Source organism: Mytilus galloprovincialis, chromosome 13 (genome assembly GCF_965363235.1).
Source record: "Mytilus galloprovincialis chromosome 13, xbMytGall1.hap1.1, whole genome shotgun sequence".
Taxonomy (NCBI): Eukaryota; Metazoa; Mollusca; class Bivalvia; order Mytilida; family Mytilidae; genus Mytilus; species Mytilus galloprovincialis.
This window is the reverse complement of record NC_134850.1, coordinates 30498029-30518466: the sequence shown is the minus strand read 5'-3', so window position 1 is coordinate 30518466 and position 20438 is coordinate 30498029. Positions and strand designations below refer to the sequence as shown.

Sequence of the window (20438 nt, the reverse complement as noted above, 5' to 3'; positions counted from 1 at the left end):
ACCACAAGGAGTGCATAATTAAGACAACAACTCTATTGAAAAGAACATAAATATATGGTTGAGGAATCTTTGTATGATGTATAGATATATAGTCACAACCAACAAGGAATAGACCATTTTGGGAACACTTCCTTTTTTCAGGAACATAAATATAAGACTAAAAGATTTATCATTTAATAGCAGAAAATAAATAATTTGTTTATTTTTATTTATGTGTTAAGTCATTACTATTTTATGTCAAGTGCTTACATAAATAAGTTCTTAGATATAGCAGTTTGTATTCATGTCATAAAGAGTTTGAAAGTAGGGTTTTACAATCATTTTACAGAAGGGTAATACCAAGTTACAATATTTAAGATCTGCATATGAGCTATGAAAATTCAAAGCTGCAATGTGTACTGTGGTTTCATTTATTTTTTTATGGTTTATTGAAAAATTTGAACTTCCTGGATATTTGTCCTTTGTCGGAATTTTTTTCGTGGTTTACCTCTCACCATGAAATCTACCAAAAATGGTATTCATGTCTTGAATAATAATGAATTCACAGAATTGACATCCACTAGTTTGAATACTCAGAAAATTGAGAATGGAAATTGGGAATGTGTCAATGAGACAACAACCTGACCAAAGAGCAGAAAACAGCTGAAGGCCACCAATGGGTCTATAATACAGCGAGAAAATCCCCCACCAGGAGACTTGCTTCAGGTGCACCTAAACAAAAATGTGTACTAGTTCAGTGAAAATAGACGTCATACTAAACTCAAAAAAATATATAAAACAAACTAAAATTAAAATTCATACGAGACTAATATAATACCATTATTTTTTGTCACAATACAGATCCCTGCTACTGGAAAGTTACATGTAACAACACAAGGAAGAGGTGTGGCTCGTATGGAGGTAGAATTCCGTTACAATGTCAATGACACCGAGAGAACTGGGTGTAAATTTGACATCAATATAGAAATTGATGATATTGATGTAGACATACTACAGGAAAAACAATCGCAGAGGTAGGTGAAAATTTTCATTTGAATTGAGAATGGAAATGGGGAATGTGTCAAAGAGGCAACAACTAGACTATAGAGCAAAATAGCAGCCGAAGGCCACCAATTGGTCTTCAACACAGGCGGGCTTCATTTGGCCCCTAAACAAAAATGTGTGCTAGTTTTTTGAAAATGGACATCAGATTAGATTCCAAAACAAATAAATGTCAATGAAGTACAATTTAAAAAAAATATAAGACTAACAAAGACCAGAGGCTCCTGACTTAGGACAGTCACAGAAATGGGGCAGGGTTAAATTTGTTTTGTGAGATTAGCATATAAGGGTAAAGAGGAGGAGATATCATGAAGAAAAAAACATACTTGCTTGAAAATTTCCATTAACCAGTATATGATATTTACCCTTAAGCATAGTACTTTTGATGGAATATGTTTCTCAAGAATACAATTTTGTTTGAATTCAGCTGTGAATAAATCAATAAAACCTGTCTAAAGCAAAACTCTTTGGCGTTTTAGATTTTGTTTATATTAAACAGGGGTATTTACAGAATTTAAACTACCCAAATATATTTTTTGTATATCTTATAACTTAATACAAAAGTTCAGTGTAGTCAGGTTTCTGGTTAATGTGGGCTTTAGATATAGGTTTCAGGCTCAGATTCAGATGGGGCACACACAGCTCTCCCCATAAAATAAAAAAAAAAACTGTAAATTCAGAAAAATTTGCATGCATTTATTAAGTGCTGTCATTTTAGATTAAAATGGGATTTTAATTTTTGAGATATTGAGGAAAATCCTGTTTTTTTCAAATAGAAAATTTCACAATGCGAGTTTTAATATTGGGATTATAACCTTGTTGCATTTTCGCATGAATAAAAACCTTGCAATCATTTCTAAATTTACAGTTATTATGTAACATGAAAAATTACAGCCTATTTTGTCTGAAAATGTTGTCCTGCAATTTTTAATTCTCAAGAGTTACATTTCAGAGACCAACAGTGCGATGTTTGTGGTAAATGTGAGGATGTTATTGATTATGATGTGGTACTAGACAGATACAATGTCCCAGATCCTGACCCAAGAATTGGTTTCTCTAACCAGAATGTGAACCCACCTCCTGATCGTGTCCAAGGGCCACGACCACCCTCAGGTCCTAGTGGGCCTGATTTATTAAATGTTGATTTGTCTGGGGAAGTAGATATAGAAACATCAAGAGAAAGAAGTGGCAGAGGGCAACGTGGCAGAGGGCGGAGTGGCAGACGGAGAATTAGTGGTAGGAGGAGCAACAGGAGAAGAACCGGCAGGTCTGCCCGTCGCCGTGGGGCCAGTAGGCAACAGAAGTGTATGGAAATTTGTGTTTCGTAAGTTACAATTTACTGTAGAATTATAATAAATATTGAATTTATTTTTGGCTTATCATGGTTAACTACAAAAGGTAAAAAAATACTAATAGATTTTTCTAAATATGAATCAAAGGAATTGTGAGGTAAACATCAAGTCGCATCAATTTGATCTTTGTGCAGATGATCATTTTGAAGTGGACTTTTAAAAATATAAATAAATTTGAATTTTGATTTTAATTACATAGCTCACTCCAGGGGAGGACCAAGCCATTTATAAAAAGGGGGTTCCTAACCCAGAATAAAGGGGGTTCCAACTATATGTCCCCATTCAAATGTATTGAATGTCCCTACCCCCTGGATCTGCCACTGCACTCAACTTGGAAATGTGTTGGTGTGAGCAGGCATGGTGTCCTATATATACCGGGTAGATCTATTCTTGTTTGAAATTATATTTAGAATGGATATGATATTCTAGGTACATGGGAAATGAAATTTTAGACATGCCAGTGATAGATGTTGGACTACCTACAGGATATGTTGTTGAAGAAGAGGACCTGAAAAAGGTATATCTTACATTTATATACTGTAAATTAATTTTGGAAAATAGTAATGCAAATATTATAAGTTGATTGAGGCAAATAAGTGAAACATTCATCTTCCCTCATACATCTAGAAAATAAGAAGATTGCAAAATAAAATTGCCTGTCATGCATTTTGATAGGTCTAAATGGGGATCAAAGTATCTGTGAAAATAATTTTTTTTCCAGTATATTGTGCCTCTTAAACAAGACTTTGTGATAACACCAGGTCAGACTGTTCAACCCAATATCTTGTTTGTTGTTATCTTTTACTTGTTTGTTGTTATCTTTTATTGAATGTGTTCTTTCTTGGGTTGTTGAATTGAGAAGTGTAAAGTTAACCATATATAGTATCCAATGAAAAGATTTTTATGCCCCACCTACGATAGAAGAGGGGCATTATGTTTTCTGGTCTGTGCCTCCGTTCGTTCGTCCGTCCGTCTGTGCGTCCGTTCGCTTCAGGTTAAAGTTTTGGTCAAGGTAGTTTTTGAAGAAGTTGAAGTCCAATCAACTTGAAACTTAGTACACATGTTCCCCATGATATGATCTTTCTAATTTTAATGCCAAATTATAGTTTTGACCCCAATTTCATGGTCCACTGAACATAGAAAATGATAGTGCAAAGTTCAGGTTAAAGTTTTTGGTCAAGGTAGTTTTTGATAAAGTTAAAGTTACATAAACTTGAAACTTAGTACACATGTTCCCTATGATATGATCTTTGTAATTATAATTCCAAATTATAAGTTTGACCCCAATTTCACGGTCCACTGAACATAGAAAATGATAGTGCGAGTGGGGCATCCGTGTACTATGGACACATTCTTGTTTCATGCAATTTTCCTTCTGAATTTGGCAGAAATGAAATAAAGGAAAATATGGGATAATTTTATAGAGTATGCTATCTGAACAGTATTATTTGACAGTAAAAAAAACAATTACTTATTTTGGTTTTGTTTGGTAAGTCGTTGCATTTTTCAAAATTGCATCAAAATATTTTTAGATAAGGTGCCTTACAGTGTAATTTCACAAAAATTAATCAATCAAAATTGTCTTCTTGAATATGCATTAAATATTTGCCACTGGACCTTAAGCAAGCAACAGTCAATTAATCATATTCATAATTTTACAGTATAAAATTGTTGTTGAAGACAAAAAGGGAAAAAAAAAACAGTTATTGGGAATTTATTTTGATCCTTTTTTCCTGAAAATTCTAGAAATGTGAATATTTTGAGTATTTTCTTAATAATGTCGTCACTTAAGTTTTGAATTATAAAAAAATATCCTTCCTAATATATAAATTGTAAAAACCTTATCAAAGTTTATGACTATCGTCTGGTAAATTTTAATGAGTCATGATCAGCATCAAAACAAAAAATATTTGTCCATGTCTTTTTCATGATATTGTCAGAACACACTCAAGAGGCCTTTCTTGGGGGCGTCCAAGTATTCGAATAATCAAATTTTTTTGCCAATATATTCACATAGTCATTATTTATTTTTTACACAAGATAATCAAATAATCAAAAATACAGTCCTAGATTATCAAAAAAACAAATAATCATAATTTTTTTGGTCTAGATAATCAAATAATCACTATAATAACAGCCAAGTAATCCTACAATAAAAAAAACCCATGATAAAACTCATTCATTTTTCTTTTTACAGGTGACAGAAGAAGATTTCATTGACAGCTATGATGTGTCTAAGAGAGCTATTACATTTTACTTACAAAAGGTTGGAAATGTTGATTATTTTATGACAGAACTATTGTCCTTGGTTTTGGAATAAGTACAGTTTCAGGTTACATTTGCATATATTGACCTTATTACCTCTGCAACAAATAAAGGATGTGGTATTTTTGTCTGCTAAGTGAATACCTTGTTTGACCACTTAATTTACTTGTTATTACCATAAATTAAAAAAAAAGTATAAAAAAAAAGAATTACAAACTCTCAAGGTAATGTAAAATAGGGATAAGTCCATAAAACATAAAAAAAAAATATTCAAAAATTAGACTATTTGAACCATTAGAAGGAAAGTTTAGCAACTGTCATATTCCTAAATTAAAACAGATGTAGATGGGGAAAAATAAATGAGATAAACCCAATGACATTGAAAAAAGTTTAGAGGTCATGATCAGCTAAAATGGCCTGCAACAATTAACAAATGTCTATACAAATATGTAATGACAAGCTCTTAATGGCTCTTTGAGTTTATAAACATTAGTGAATTTAATATAGTCAGTTTGAGATTTGTTAATTGTTGAAGACAATATGCTGACCTCTCAACTTTTTCAATATCAAATGCCTTTGAATACCTGAGGGTAGTATTGCCCTTTACCGTCAGGTGTCAAACCGTCATTTGTAGCTACCGTTAGCGTCAAATTGGTTATAACTTTACGGTAATTCTTCAAAATATCCTTATTATGAATCGTCAATGGTCTAAAATAATTATCTTTACCGTCATTTTTGGGAAAATTTTAATTTGATTCGTCAAAATCAGTCGAATTTTTTTATCGTCTAAAAGAAAGTGTACATTTTAATCACCAAAAATTACTGTTAATGTCATCTGGCAAGAATTTTTTTCCATTATTCGTCATGAAGGTACTCCCATTACCACCCTCATACATTTCCTCAGATATTGCTTATTTCTTTGAAATAGATACCACAGGAAGAAATCTGTTTCAAGTTACGTATGATAATGGACTTTGAGGTAGAAAATCTTCAGTCAGCAAAAGTGGAAGTTTATGACTATTCAAAGAAAGGTAACTCAATCATAGAAATTATGCCATAGTCAGAAAAAATACCTGAACACTATATTGTAAAAGCAAAACTTTCTTTATGTATTTTTACTTATAAAAACGAAGATGTGGTATGATTGCCAATGAGACAACTCTCCACAAGAGACCACATGACACAGAAACTAACAACTATAGGTCACCGTATTCATCAATGAGCAAAGACCATACCGCATAGTCAGCTATAAAAGGCCAAGATATGACAAATGTAAAATAATTCAAACAAGAAAACTATTTAGTAAATTATAATTTACATCTAAATAAAAAACCATATTTCATTCATCATGTTATATAAAACAAACATTGTTATTTAATAAATGTAATAGCATTATTATAGACAGTTTATAAAAAAAAAATTCTGTCAATATAAAACTTACTACGCTATTATGATATTATGGTAGCATAAAGGTTTGATGGGATATATATTTTCAGATGAGAGATGTGTGAAGTTTTATAGTCTGCAGTATGAAGTGGCAGAATTAGATGTTTTCTGTAGTAAAGAGAATTGTCATTGTGTTGAAGGTAAATTAAAATTGTGCAGAATATACAATTTTCATATTACCAATGTTTGACTTTGAGTTTATACTTTTTTGACAGGTAACCTTCTCTCTGCTTGGACAGCCTGGTACTCGGTCAACCAAGAGCAGCACAAATAAGTGAATAAAGCTTTTAATCAGAACATTTTTTTGAGGAAATCAACTGTCTGATGCTTTCATTTTACAATAAAATAATGGAAAAACTGTAAGCTTTACCCACAAAGTGCACAAATTTCATGTTTGATTAAATCTTATTTTGGTTGCTCTTATGAGAACGAGTACCAGGATGTATAACCACAGATAAGGTAACCTGTCGAAAAATAATATAATCCAATGTCAAAAGTCTTTTGTATGACTGTATTGAACAAATGTAAGTAAAACCTAATATTCAGTGGGTAAAATTTGAAAAATTTTCAGAATAAATATTAGAAAATAAACAAAAAGAGAATAATGTTATAGGGATTACATGTGCAAATGTTAAACTTATGATTTGAAATATGATTGACATAGCTTCTTTTAAACTTCTTAAAAATGACCAAAGTTAATTTACATGCCTTCTGTGTGAAATATTTGATAGGCAACACATATTTGGCTCTTGTTTTATGTGGTTTACATAATATATGTAGAAATAAAAACTGATTTGTTAGACTTGAATCTTTTCAAAAACTATGAGTTTTACAATTATGTCTTAGATACATTTATGAGATCAGCATACATAATTTTTCCATAAATATATTAAGAAATATTTTAAACAGATAGAAAAAAATGAAATTGGTCTCTCTTCATGCTGTTCTGAAAATCATGGATAACAGTTTTAATATTTAAAAAAAGTACTAATGTGACATACATCTTATGTTATAGGTGAATGTGCAGAAATTTGGGACAACAAACTAAAAGGTTCATTGATAGATGCCTCAGCAGTATATGACATGACTTGTCATGGGTATGATTATGGTAAGTTCAAGGTTAACGGTCAATTCTTTAGCCATGTATGATATGACTTGTAAAGGTTTTGATTATGGTAAGCTAATATAAAGGTCAATTCTACAGCAGTGTATGACATGAATTGTCATGGACATGATTATGGTTAATTAAAGGTTAAAGGTCAATTCTTTAGACATTTATGGTATGACTTGTCATGGTTATTTTAATGGCAGATTAAAGGTTAAAGCTTCGGCATTGTATGACATGTCTTATCGGGGAATGTTTATGGTAAGTTAAAGGTTAAAGGTCAATTCCTCAGCAGTATATGACATGACTTGCCATGGATATGATTATGGTAGGTTAAAGGTTGAAGGTCAATTCTTTAGCCATGTATGGTATGACTTGTAAGGGATATCAATAATGTAGGTTAAAGGTCAATGATTCATCAGCATTGTATCACATGACTTGTCAGGGTTATGATTATATGGTATAAATTGTGGCATTTACCTACTCTCACCCTCACAAGTTTTCAATAGATTTTTATAAGATAAGTATGCATGGTTTATGTAAACATATTCCACTGAGTTATATAAATGTTACTGATTGCAAAAGGTCTTATGGTAATAACTCTTTTTTGAAAGATAGATTATTTGAAAAATTGCCAGATAAGCATTTATGATTTTTAAACATAGATGACAATAATAATTACTAATGCATATTTGTCCAGTTTGCATAGATTTGTTTCTACCTCACAATAGGGTAAATTTCCTGTATGTAGATGGGCAGACAGACAAAATAAAAAGCTTATCAAAGGGATGAAAATGGTACCTTACAGTTTTTGTGAAATGTAGTACTCCAAAATTTTAAATAAGGATCTTTCTAACACAAGATGTTTGTTTATATTTTGAAGATGTGTGCTTACTTTCTGTACAAAGAGTGGGTGTAATGGCGGCCTTATTTTTCACTGAAACTTGAATTTTCAATTGTTAAGACGACGTAATAAAAAATCAAAATCACATTGTTACAATACAGGATGACTTTAAAACAATGAAGTACAAAAGACCTTTTTTGAATGTTTTGTTGTAAAAAGGCACAGATTATTGTAAATGTTCAACTATACTTTAAAACTGCAAATATCAGACACATGCAACTAACCAACTAAATACTAAACCATTGGGTTTGTCTGAATGATCAGGAACTTTCATGTAAATTTTTATTTGGTACTTGAATGGACTCACCAATGTGTCAACATATGAAATTTATGCAGAAATCTTTTGACCACAATATCTAAGTTAATATTTATGATATTTCTCTGGGGTAAAACTTAAAACATACAAGTATTGCAATCTGGCTTTTTGTATCTTTAACCCATTTTATACATATTGAATTTATAATTACAGTGCTAAGGATAAAAGTGAGTGGAGCAAGGATTGCTGGAAATCACATTGTTATTTCAACTGTTATTCAATCAGTCATAAATACAGGTAAGAACAAATATTTATTAGAAATTATAATTCTTTTGAATTAAATCTTATTGGTGGTCATTTTAGTAGCTTGCCTGCCTTGATTGCTGGAGGTGTGGTTTAAATGTCTGAAGAGGTCAAACTAAAGACTAAAGGATATATTCACATAACAATTGAAACATTTTATAGTCTAAAATATGCTTAAAACATTCCATTATATGTCATATGTGCAGGTTTCAACCTCACAACCTCAGTGTTGACTAAACAATGATCTACACACTTATATAAATTGAACAAAAAAAAACAAGTTGTGAAAAGGTTGTATAAGACAGATTTCACTAAATATTTATGTCAAAGTTGAATTTCCATCATTTTCAGGCCAAAAACAAACTTCAGGTAAAGGTTAACAAATGATTGTTGTTAGAACTGTAAAATGTAAATGAACCTCACACATCTTGACAAAACCTTGCAATATGTAGTTCTATGCAAAACAGATAAAAGGGTGTACCCAATCTTTGACTAAAATGGATTTGGCTCTTTTAATTTTCACAAGTTTTGACAAAATATTTTGCTCTGACTGGCTGACAAAAATATGAAAATTCTAGAAATTTGAACCACACGAATTACAGGAATTATTTGGTTGGATATATAGCAGTTTAACAAACACTAGTTTTGATCTGTGAAAAGCTTGATTTCTACTTGTACTATGAGATTAAAGCGTTCAGCTGATTTAGCTCCAGGACTTCTGACAGCATACTGACAATACAACGAAACAATAAATCCAATAAGTGACAGGTATATGAAACCTAAAATATGACAGTGATGACGATTTGCCAAGCAATGTATTTGCTCATATAACAAATGACCAAAATTCATAAAACAGTTTCATATTTAATAGACAAAGACAATATAAATACATAAATATCGCGGTATCTCCATGTGAAAATATCAATTCAGAATTTCAATACATTGTCGAACTTCCCCATTTTTTGAACAAACGATGCGGTGAAAAATACCCATTACAAGTTTACCAATTCAAAGAAGCGTTTGGCCTTAGTGCTATCTAATGGAATAAAATAATATGATACTAGAATTTTGAGGTGCCCGTTTTCTTAAAATATTGAGAGCTGTACACTAGTCGTCTTTAACTAAAATATTATCCAATCAATCAAGTTGTGATGTCAACCTTCCGAGACAAAAAAAAATATACCCACTGGTTCCCACCGACTTTGTTAGACTACATCATGAACCTCATTATTCTATGACTAGGGAACAAAAATCGATCCAGTAAAAAAAACATCGCATTTCTCTATACCTGTTTAATTTTCAATCCAACCAGAGCAATGTCTGAAAATGTTTTTCAATATCATTGACCAGTTCAAGATCCAAAACCAAAACATGCGATAATACAAAATTCTATGTCAGAGTAAGGCACGACCAATTCCGTAGATTGACGACCGTTACTCCAAAATACCCCTCGGAATAGCCATCTGTTTAAATATCGCTATCAAAATGAACTCCATCTCTTTATAAACCCGAAATCATAAAATCTCTAGCTAGTGTACAATTCCCTCTATTTATTCTGGAACAGAAACGTAATTTAATATTTTAGAACTGTTTGACTACAAGACCGAAAAGAAATATATCAAATGAGAAGAAATAAATATTTAAGTCAAACATCAAAATACAAAATAAAATGAAATTTTAAAGTACAACTTACCAGTACAAAAGTTTTCCCCAATCAAAAGAAATACTGCCCTGACGAGGTTTAAATATGCAAGTCTGGACATTGAGTTCAAGCACGAGATAAACGATCTCCGCGAAAAAGTGACCGGACAACTATAGTTATATATAGTATCTAAAAATAGAAAAAGGGGAATTTACGATGACCCACACTATAGTTCTAGGCAGAACAGATTTATGTCAAGGTTAAAAAATGATATTTGTTACAATTGTAAAATGCATGAAGAACCTCAAACATCTGAATAAACCAAGTTCATGCATCTTATTGGACTTTTTGTAATATATAGTTCCAGACCGATCAGATTTAACAGTAGACAGTGAGGTAGACTTCTGGATAAACCTAAGATGTACTATAGAGCTATTAGAAAGTGGACATTACTACATCATATATGGTAATGGTGGATACCACTATATTGAAGAATCGGGAACAGAAAGGTAAGAAAGGAGGACCTTGATGAGTTCTTCATTTCAGCATTTTTTATTCCCCTTTCGTAGCTGAGGGTGCATTAAGTTTTACCCTGGTCCATCTACATCCATACATTCTGAAATTGTTACTGTTCTCTAACTTATTTTTGCCTCAACCAAATGTTATGAAATATCTACACAATGTTCATTACCGCAAAAGACAGATCAAGTTTGAAATTAGGTGGCATCACTCTTACCATACATGTACTGGCTTCCGAAGCTACACAAAAAACCTTAAAAATATAGTTTTATTTCATCTTCAAGCCATTGTTCCACTACTAAATTGTCTATTCTACTTACTAGTTCACTTGGTACAAAAAAAAATCAAAAACCTAATTATAAATTGTTCAAATAAGGCCTTTGAAAATAGTGGAATTAATTACTTTTGGAGTGTCAAAAACTTGTTAGAAGTACTTGATAAATTGCATGCATATATTGGTGATTTTGAATCTGTTCAAAGTTTTGATTTTTCTACCCTATATACCTATTGCCTCATATTCTTATTAAGAAAAAATTTACATCCCTAATTAACTGGGCATTTAAAAAGTCAGAATGAGAGTACATATGTTTAAACTCTTTTAGGTCATATTTTAGTAGCAATAAACATAAGAACTATGTCAATTGGACATGCTTTGATACTATATATGTGCTTGAATTTTTACTTGATAACATTTTTGCTCGCTTTGGAGATTCCGTATATCGTCAAGTTATTGGAATTCCAATGAGGACTAACTGTGCACCACTTATTGCGGACCTGTTTTTGTATTGTTATGAGTTACAATTTATAACTAAAGTTAGCAAAGACCCATCGAAACAACATTTGATACAAAAATTTAACAATACTTTTAGATATTTGGCTCTCAATAATGACGACTTCAGTATGTATACTAGAGAAATTTATACTGTTGAACTTACTTTAAATAAAGCTAATACTAACAATGACTACTGCCCCCCTTTCCTCGATCTTGATATCTATATCCTTAACGGGAAGCTTGATACAAAAATTTATGATAAAAGAGATGATTTTTCATTTCCTATCGTTAATTATCCTTTTTAGCTCACCTGGCCGAAAGGCCAAGTGAGCTTTTCTCATCACTTGGCATCCGGCGTCCGTCGTCGTCCTGCGTTAACTTTTACAAAAATCTTCTCCTCTGAAACTACTGGGCCAAATTTAACCAAACTTGGCCACAATCATCATTGGGGTATCTAGTTTAAAAAATGTGTCCGGTGTCCCGCCCAACCAACCAAGATGGCCGCCATGGCTAAAAATAGAACATAGGGGTAAAATGCAGTTTTTGTCTTATAACTCAAAAACCAAAGCATTTAGAGCAAAACTTAAAGGTGTAATATTGTTCATCAGGTCAAGATCTATCTGCCCTGAAATTTTCAGATGAATCGGACATTTCGTTGTTGGGTTGCTGCCCCTGAAATGGTAATTTTAAGGAAACTTTGCTGTTTTTGGTTATTATCTTGAATATTATTATAGATAGAGATAAACTGTAAACAGCAATAATGTTCAGCGATATAGATCTACAAATAAGTCAACATGACCAAAATGGTCAGTTGACCACTTTAAGAGTTATTGTTCTTAATAGTCAATTTTAAACCATTTTTCGTAAATCTTAGCAATCTTTTAGAAAAATCTTCTCCTCTGAAACTACTGGGCCAAATTTAACCAAACTTGGCCATAATCATCATTGGGGTATCTAGTTTAAAAATGTGTCCGATGACTCGCCCAACTAACCAAGATGGCCGCAATGGCTAAAAATAGAACATGGGGTAAAATGCAGTTTTTGGCTTATAACTCAAAAACCAAAGCATTAAGAGCAAATCTGACAGGAAGTAAAATTGTTGATCAGGTCACGATCTATCTGCCCTGGAATTTTCAGATGAATTGGATAATCGGTTGTTAGGTTGCTGCACTTGAATTGGTAATTTTGAGGAAATTTTGCTGTTTTTTTGTTATTATCTTGAATATTATTATAGATAGAGATAAACTGTAAACAGCAATAATACACAGCAAAGTGAGAACTAAAAATAAGTCAGTATGACCAAAATAGTCAATTGACCCCCTAAGGAGTTATTGCCCTTCATAGTCAATTTTTAACAATTTTCTTAAAATTTGAAGATTTTCAATAACATTTTCCACAGAAAGTACTGTTATAGATAGAGATAATTGTAAGCAGCAAGAATGTTTAGTAAAGTAAGATCTACAAACACATCACCATCACCAAAACACAATTTTGTCATGAATCCATCTGTGTCCATTGTTTAATATTCACATAGACCAAGGTGAGCGACACAGGCTCTTTAGAGCCTCTAGTTTAGATGGTGACGTTCCCTTGTCACCATCTTATGGTGTTTATATATCTCAACTTGTACGATTTGCTCGTGTATGTAACAACGTTTTAGATTTTAGCGAGAGAAATTTATGTATTACTGAAAAATTATTACACCAGGGTATTCGATATCACAAACTAGTCAAAACATTTACTAAATTTTATAATCGGTATATGGAAATAATTCGTAAATATAACTCAACATGCAGACATCTTATACGTTCAGGTATTTCACATCCAATCTTTTATGGTAATATTCAAAGCAACAAAATGTCAGTATTCTCCTCAAAAGCTTACAAAAACTTTAAACAGACTTATTAAGAAGGGATATAGTTACGATACTGTTGTCAGGTCATTAAAGATTGCATATTTTGGCTTGAATATTGATTCACTTATAGGGTCTTTGCGTCGGAACTAAACACATGTATCTTTTTTTAAAAACAGTTGTTGGCATGACACGGGTTATGTTCTTCTCATATATTTTATGATAGTATGATACTAAACCCCTAACGGGAGGAATTGTGCCTGATATTCATATGATGAAGACATAATCTTTCAATCAGTTTAATTGAGGTCTGGAGCTGGCATGTCAGTTAACTGCTAGTAGTCTGTTGTTATTTATGTATTATTGTCATTTTATTTATTTTCTTTTGTTACATCCTCTGACATCAGACTCAGACTTCTCTTGAAGTGCATATTATTATGCGTTTACTTTCCTACATTGGCTAGAGGTATAGGGGAAGGGTTGAGATCTCATAAACATGTTTAACCCCGCCACAATTTTGTGCCTGTCCCAAGTCAGAAGCCTCTGGCCTTTGTTAGTCTTGTATGATTTTTAATTTTAGTTTTTGTGTATAATTCGGAGTTTAGTATGACATCCATTATCACTGTACTATTATACATATTTTTTAAGGGGCCAGCTGTAGACCGCCTCTGGGTGCAGGAGTTTCTCGCTACATTGAAGACCAATTGGTGGCCTTCGGCTGTTGTCTGCTCTATGGTCGGGTTGTTGTCGCTTTGACACATTCCCCATTTCCTTTCTCAATTTTATTTAAGTTATACCCCTTGATAAATGGAAAAGTTGTTAAATCTGTAGTTTACTGAAACAAATGTTCTGAAACATATACACAGTTCTTCTTAACTATATGAATCTTGCATCTGTATGAGGAAATTGACAAAAAGAAATTATATGTCTTTAACTTAAAAAAAAAAGAGAAAAAGATCTAATAATTAGTACATTGGCTCATGCATATTTACAAGTGGTGGCATCTGTGGCCCTGAGACACATTCTCTTTTAATATTAAGATTTGTTTTCTCTTCACTTTTTCTTGCTCAGTACTCCTTATTCTTTATTATGTAGCACCCCCATTGCTCTTTCTTTATTATGTAGCACCCCATTGCTCTTTCTTTATTATGTAGCACCCCATTGCTCTTTCTTTAGTTTTGTTTGCCCCATTTTTCTCTGCTATTTATTTATTTGAAATTATTTTCTATTCTATAAAAATTCTGGCAACTTTTAGCATAGGGGGCATTATGTTTTACCCTTGTCTTTCTGTGCGTACGTATGTCCGAAAGTTGGTTTCCTTTCCCTTACTTTAGTGTGTCTCAACTTTAATGTTATGAAAATTATACAAAATGCTTATTACCACAAAACACAGATCAAGTTGGAATTTTGGTTTAGTCACTTTTACTGTTCTGGAGTTATATTCCTCTATACTAATGGAAGAATTGCTGCATTTTTGTCGAGCCTGCAACTTTTGTTGCAGAAAGCTCGACATAGGGATAGTGATCCAGCGGCGGGGGCGGCGGCGGCGGCGGCGGCGTTAGCTCACTTCTTAAAAGCTTTATATTTTAGAAGGTGGAAGACCTGGATGCTTCATACTTTGTATATAGATGCTTCATGTTACGAAGTTTCCGTCAGTCACATGTCCAATGTCCTTGACCTCATTTTCATGGTTCAGTGACCACTTGAAAAAAAAGTTTGAATTTTTTGTAATTTTGAATTCTCTCTTATTATAAGTAATAGGATAACTATATTTGATATGTGCGTACCTTGCAAGGTCCTCATGTCTGTCGGACAGTTTTCACTTGACCTCGACCTCATTTCATGGATCAGTGAACAAGGTTAAGTTTTGGTGGTCAAGTCCATATCTCAGATACTATAAGCAATAGGGCTAGTATATTCGGTGTATGGAAGGACTGTAAGGTGTACATGTCCAACTGGCAGGTGTCATCTGACCCTGACCTCATTTTCATGGTTCAGTGGTTTTAGTTAAATTTTTGTATTTTGGTCTGTTTTTCTTATACTATATGCAATAGGTCTACTATATTTGTTTTATGGAATGATTGTAAGGTAAACATGTCTAGCGGGCAGATGTCATGTGACCTTGACCTCATTTTTAGGTTCAGTGGTCAAAGTTAAGTTTTTGAGTTTTGGTCTTTTTATCTAATACTATATGCCATAGGTCAACTATATTTGGTGTATGGAAATATTTTATGATCTTTATGTCAGTCGCACAGGTTTTATTTGACCCTGACCTCATTTTCACAGTTTATTGCACAGTGTTAAGTTTTTGTGTTTGGTCTTAAACTATAAGTAATGCCGGTCAACTATATATGTTGTATAGAAGCATTGTTAGCTGTACATGTCTGCCTGGCATGGTTCATCTGACATTGACCTCATTTTCAAGGTTCATTGGTCTTTGTTTAGTTATCTTGGTTAATGATTAGTTTATGTGACAGTTGTAATAAAGCTTAGCTTTATACCTAGGACTATCAACATAATATCAATGATTAGTATAGAAGGCAAGACATTTCAGCGTGTGCACTCTTGTTTGTTTGTGTTCTCTTACTTAAGTTTGCCTCAACTGAATATTATGAAACTTATACACAATTCTTATTACCACAAAATACATATCAAGTTTAAATTTTGGTTGTGTCACTTTTACTGTTCTGGATTTATTCCCCTTTACAAATGGAAAAATTACTGCATTTTTTGTTTTGTTCTCTTACTTAAGTTTGCCTCAACCAAATATTATGAAACTACACAATATTTTTTACCCTAAAACACAGTTCATCAAGTACAAATTTTGATAGCGTCACTTTTACCTTTCTTCATTTATGTCCCTTGATAGCTTTATATGATATGCATCATCTCTGTCCCTTGGACAAATTCCCCATTTATCAAACATGAATTGCTAAAGGAATAAGGAGTTTTAGCAAATATTCTTTTTACACACAAAGTCACACAATAAAATAAAAATCTATGCAGTGTTGGTTTCAATACCAAATAGTTTGCAAAACTGGTTTCCATCAGGGTAGAGGAGTCAACATAGAAAAATATTGTGGAATTTTTTAATTAGAAATTTCATTTCAATTACTTTATTAGCCTTTGTGAAATACTGGGCAGATATATAAATATAACTTTTTGAACCTCCTCATTGAAACAATTACATTTTATTGAACTGTCTTAATATTGAGAATAGTTCAATACTCCTTTTTTATGGTGTATTACAGGTATCGTTATTACCTCCAGGGTGATTCTATCATCATGAAAGATTATACTAGGGAGATGTATAATCCAGAAGCTGTAGCCCACTTAAGTTACTGGAAACGTTTCTTCACAAGGATGGAGACACATATTAGAACAAATGGATGCTGATTTGTGATTTCTATACATTTTACGAAGAACTTTTGTGCCAAAGTTCTAATTTACATTGTTGATGTTTTGATATTATAACTTTTCGTAAAACACTGTATTTTATTGTTGAGATTTCTGTTGTTAATAAATGTATCACTGTTTTTTCATTATTTTGCATAATTGATCCATGTAAGTGATGAAGGTAAATTCAGAATAGGTAAAAACATCTTGAGGGGATAATCTTGTTTTCAAGATCCAAATGGTGCTGGTATGCATGAACCATTATTTCATCAGTTTAAAAGTAGAAACTAAAGTCAAACTGAAGTCAATGTCAAGATGCTTTAAGCACAAAGAGAAATCTGAATCCATAAGATACTTCCAATCATATCAAAATGTACCTGTAAACATGCCCAACTACTGCAGATTTTCATTTGTATGTAATGGAACTGTGCATTGTTTAAATAAACACTGAATTTGAAAATTGTGGGAATTTTTACACTGAACTGCAATTTGAATTTTAACTATCTTGATATTTTTTTATGCCCCACCTACGAAAGTAGAGGGGCATTATGTTTTCTGGTCTGTGCGTCTGTTCGTCCGTCTGTCCCGCTTCAGGTTAAAGTTTTTGATGAAGTTGAAGTCCAATCAACTTGAAACTTAGTATACATGTGCTCTATGATATGATCTTTCTAATTTAAATGCCAAATTATAGTTTTGACCCAAATTTTACGGTTCACTGAACATAGAAAATGATAGTGCAAATTTTAGGTTAAAGTTTTTGGTCAAGGTAGTTTTTGATGAAGTTGAAGTCCAATCAACTTGAAACTTAGTATACATGTGCCCTATGATATGATCTTTCTAATTTCAATGCCAAATTATAGTTTTGACCCCAATTTTACGGTTCACTGAACATAGAAAATGATAGTGCAAATTTCAGGTTAAAGTTTTTGGTCAAGGTAGTTTTTGATAAAGTAGAAGTCCAATCAACTTGAAACTTAGTATACATGTTCCCTTTGATAAGATCATTCTAATTTTAATGCCAAATTAGAGAATTTATTCCAATTTCACGGTCCACTAAACATAGAAAATGATAGTGCGAGTGGGGCATCCGTGTGCTGTGGACACATTCTTGTTATTTTATCATTTGAGTAGATGAGTCCTAGTATGGCTGGTGGTTTAAGTAGTTTATTCGCGGTAATCACCAGCTTGTCAACACTGAGGTTGTGAGTTCAAGCTCTGCTTTTGGCAGGTGCCTAATCTGCTCTAATCTTTCTCGACTAGGATTACCAGATTTATCATCCGAAAGGTGGGGACATACTAACCTCCTAATTAAAAGATATCCGAAACTTTATATAGCCAAGTTAGATTGTAAAAAAGTGGCAGTAAACACCAAATAATCAAATAATTTAGTAGTCTAACAGTAGGAAGTAATTCGGGTTTTACTTTGAATTGAAGTAGAGAGTATTCATTTGTTCGGCTAATAGATGAAGTAAATGAAAGAAAGAAAATACTTGTGCGTTAATAATACAGCTATCCAAAACAAAATCACACAAAGAAATGGCAATTAGGGGTATAGAACACATAAGGGAGTTCACTCATGAAAAATCAGTTGAACGTTTTATTCACATACTAATCAAGCTTCTTAATGATCAGAATAAGTGTTTGTTAAACTGAAAACATTGTGATTAAAATTTCTTGAAACTTTTATATATCGTAAACAGGTCGAAGTTAATATTTTGCAAAAATTCTATAAAAATTAAACGAGCTATATTTATTTTAGTCAGAATCTCTTTATCGGTGAATGTCTTTAACAATATATCACAATACATTGATATATATAAACTACTAGATCGATCTAATGTATGGTTGATGTGAAGTTTTTTTGGACTTATTCGGTTCAAGTCACAAGTCACGGCATTCTTGATTTGAGACAGACATATTAACAAACATGGAAATGCATAATTAATTGAGAAAAACACTCAATAAATAAGGTTATTTTCTTTCATCAGGAATACCCAACGAAAATTTGAAAACTGTTCACATATAGAAATTTGAGGATACAAACATTTAAGGTCAAACAGCCATCAGCAGGGTATCCACCCTGTATTAGAGAATTAACATATCACTTTATACTTTTAGTGTGTCGAATACATAGCAATGCTGCATGTGTATCCCTTAAGGTGTAATACCACGATTGATTTCCATTACAATAATTATCAAAGGTAACAGAATTATAATTTAATACGCCAGAAGCGCGTTTCGTCTACACAAGACTCATCAGTGACGCTCAGAACAAAATTCTTATAAAGCCAAACAAGTACAAAGAGCATTGAGGACCCAAAATCCCAATAAGTTGTGCCAAATACGGTCTATGTCAAAATCTATGTTAAATTTGCACTTTTTAAAATATTGTTTAGGATTTAACTTTGTTTTGAATAAAGAAATACTTGGCATGATTAAAGTTTTATCCTGTTCAGTACTAAAGACATAATTTCATATAACATTTCATTGCATATAACATCACTGGAAGTCAACCAATCAAATGTTCACCTCTTTTTATCCTGTGTACAATCATCAGTTATCATGTAACATCAAGTTTCCAAAATATTCTTTAGAAACACCAAAAAAAATTTAAATGATGGTGATTTAAAACACCCAAGACACATGATTATGAAATTGTTTACTGCAATTTAGTATAAAATTATTTTCCTACAACTGTTAAATTCAAGGTAATATTTTTTCGCCCCTTTTTCATATTCAACCAGATGGAACAAAATTTCATTAATTTATTATGTGAATATCTGATATTCATAGTTTTGTTGATTATAGAAATTAACATATATAGTAATCAAAGGTACATGTTACAGGATATAAAAGACGAAATAAGATACACCGTTATGCACATTTAACATGCAACGAAGATACATTACAATAGATATAATTCTATGCACAATGAATTCTTCGCATGCAATTACATAAAGCTGTTTATTATAAGAAATTTACAATTGTACTGCCCAAAGTGAAGACAGGGGGTGTTTGCACTTCAATACATAATTAATTTAGACATTTTACCATGATATTTCTATTACACAGTTAAGTTTTGAGCTATCATTTAGTCTTTTATATCGAAACAATTTAAATCGATGATATGATAATCATAATTGATATATTCATAGAAAACTATATGATAACTAAGGCTTCATACATTTGTTGATAAATGCAATTAATTTTTGCTAACTAATATTTAGTCAAAAGATCGCTTTATTGACATTTTGATATCTGTATATTTGTTTTGTTCACACATCGTTGTCAATATAATGTAATTTTATTCGACTGTCAGTCATACATATGAGAGGTTTAGCTAGCCATAAAAACCAGGTTTTATCCGCCGTTTTCTACATAAGAAAATACCTCTACCAAGTCAGGACAGTGACATTTGCTATCCTTTCGTTTGATGCGTTTAATCTTTAGATTTTACCATTTGATTAGGGACTTTCCGTTTTACATTTTCATTTTTTATCATAAAGTTTGCATCGTGCCATTTAAAAACATATAAAGTACAATAGCAAAAATACCGAACTCCAATGAAAATTCAAATCGGATATA

The 20438-nt window shown here is 32.1% G+C and overlaps 1 protein-coding gene across 1 annotated transcript in view; it reads left to right on the top strand.

The window, feature by feature from the left end:
- Positions 1-16993, top strand: part of LOC143057234 (complement C3-like) — a 57421-nt gene extending 40428 nt beyond the window's left edge. Inside the window, exons 30-39 of the mRNA XM_076230504.1 lie at positions 841-1013; positions 1994-2365; positions 2823-2910; positions 4591-4659; positions 5587-5689; positions 6155-6244; positions 7120-7212; positions 8583-8666; positions 10676-10823; positions 16709-16993. Of these exons, the coding sequence (XP_076086619.1) occupies positions 841-1013; positions 1994-2365; positions 2823-2910; positions 4591-4659; positions 5587-5689; positions 6155-6244; positions 7120-7212; positions 8583-8666; positions 10676-10823; positions 16709-16853 (1365 nt within the window). The 3' untranslated portion in view covers positions 16854-16993. The remainder of the gene's footprint in view (positions 1-840; positions 1014-1993; positions 2366-2822; positions 2911-4590; positions 4660-5586; positions 5690-6154; positions 6245-7119; positions 7213-8582; positions 8667-10675; positions 10824-16708) is intronic.
- Positions 16994-20438: the final 3445 nt, after the last annotated feature.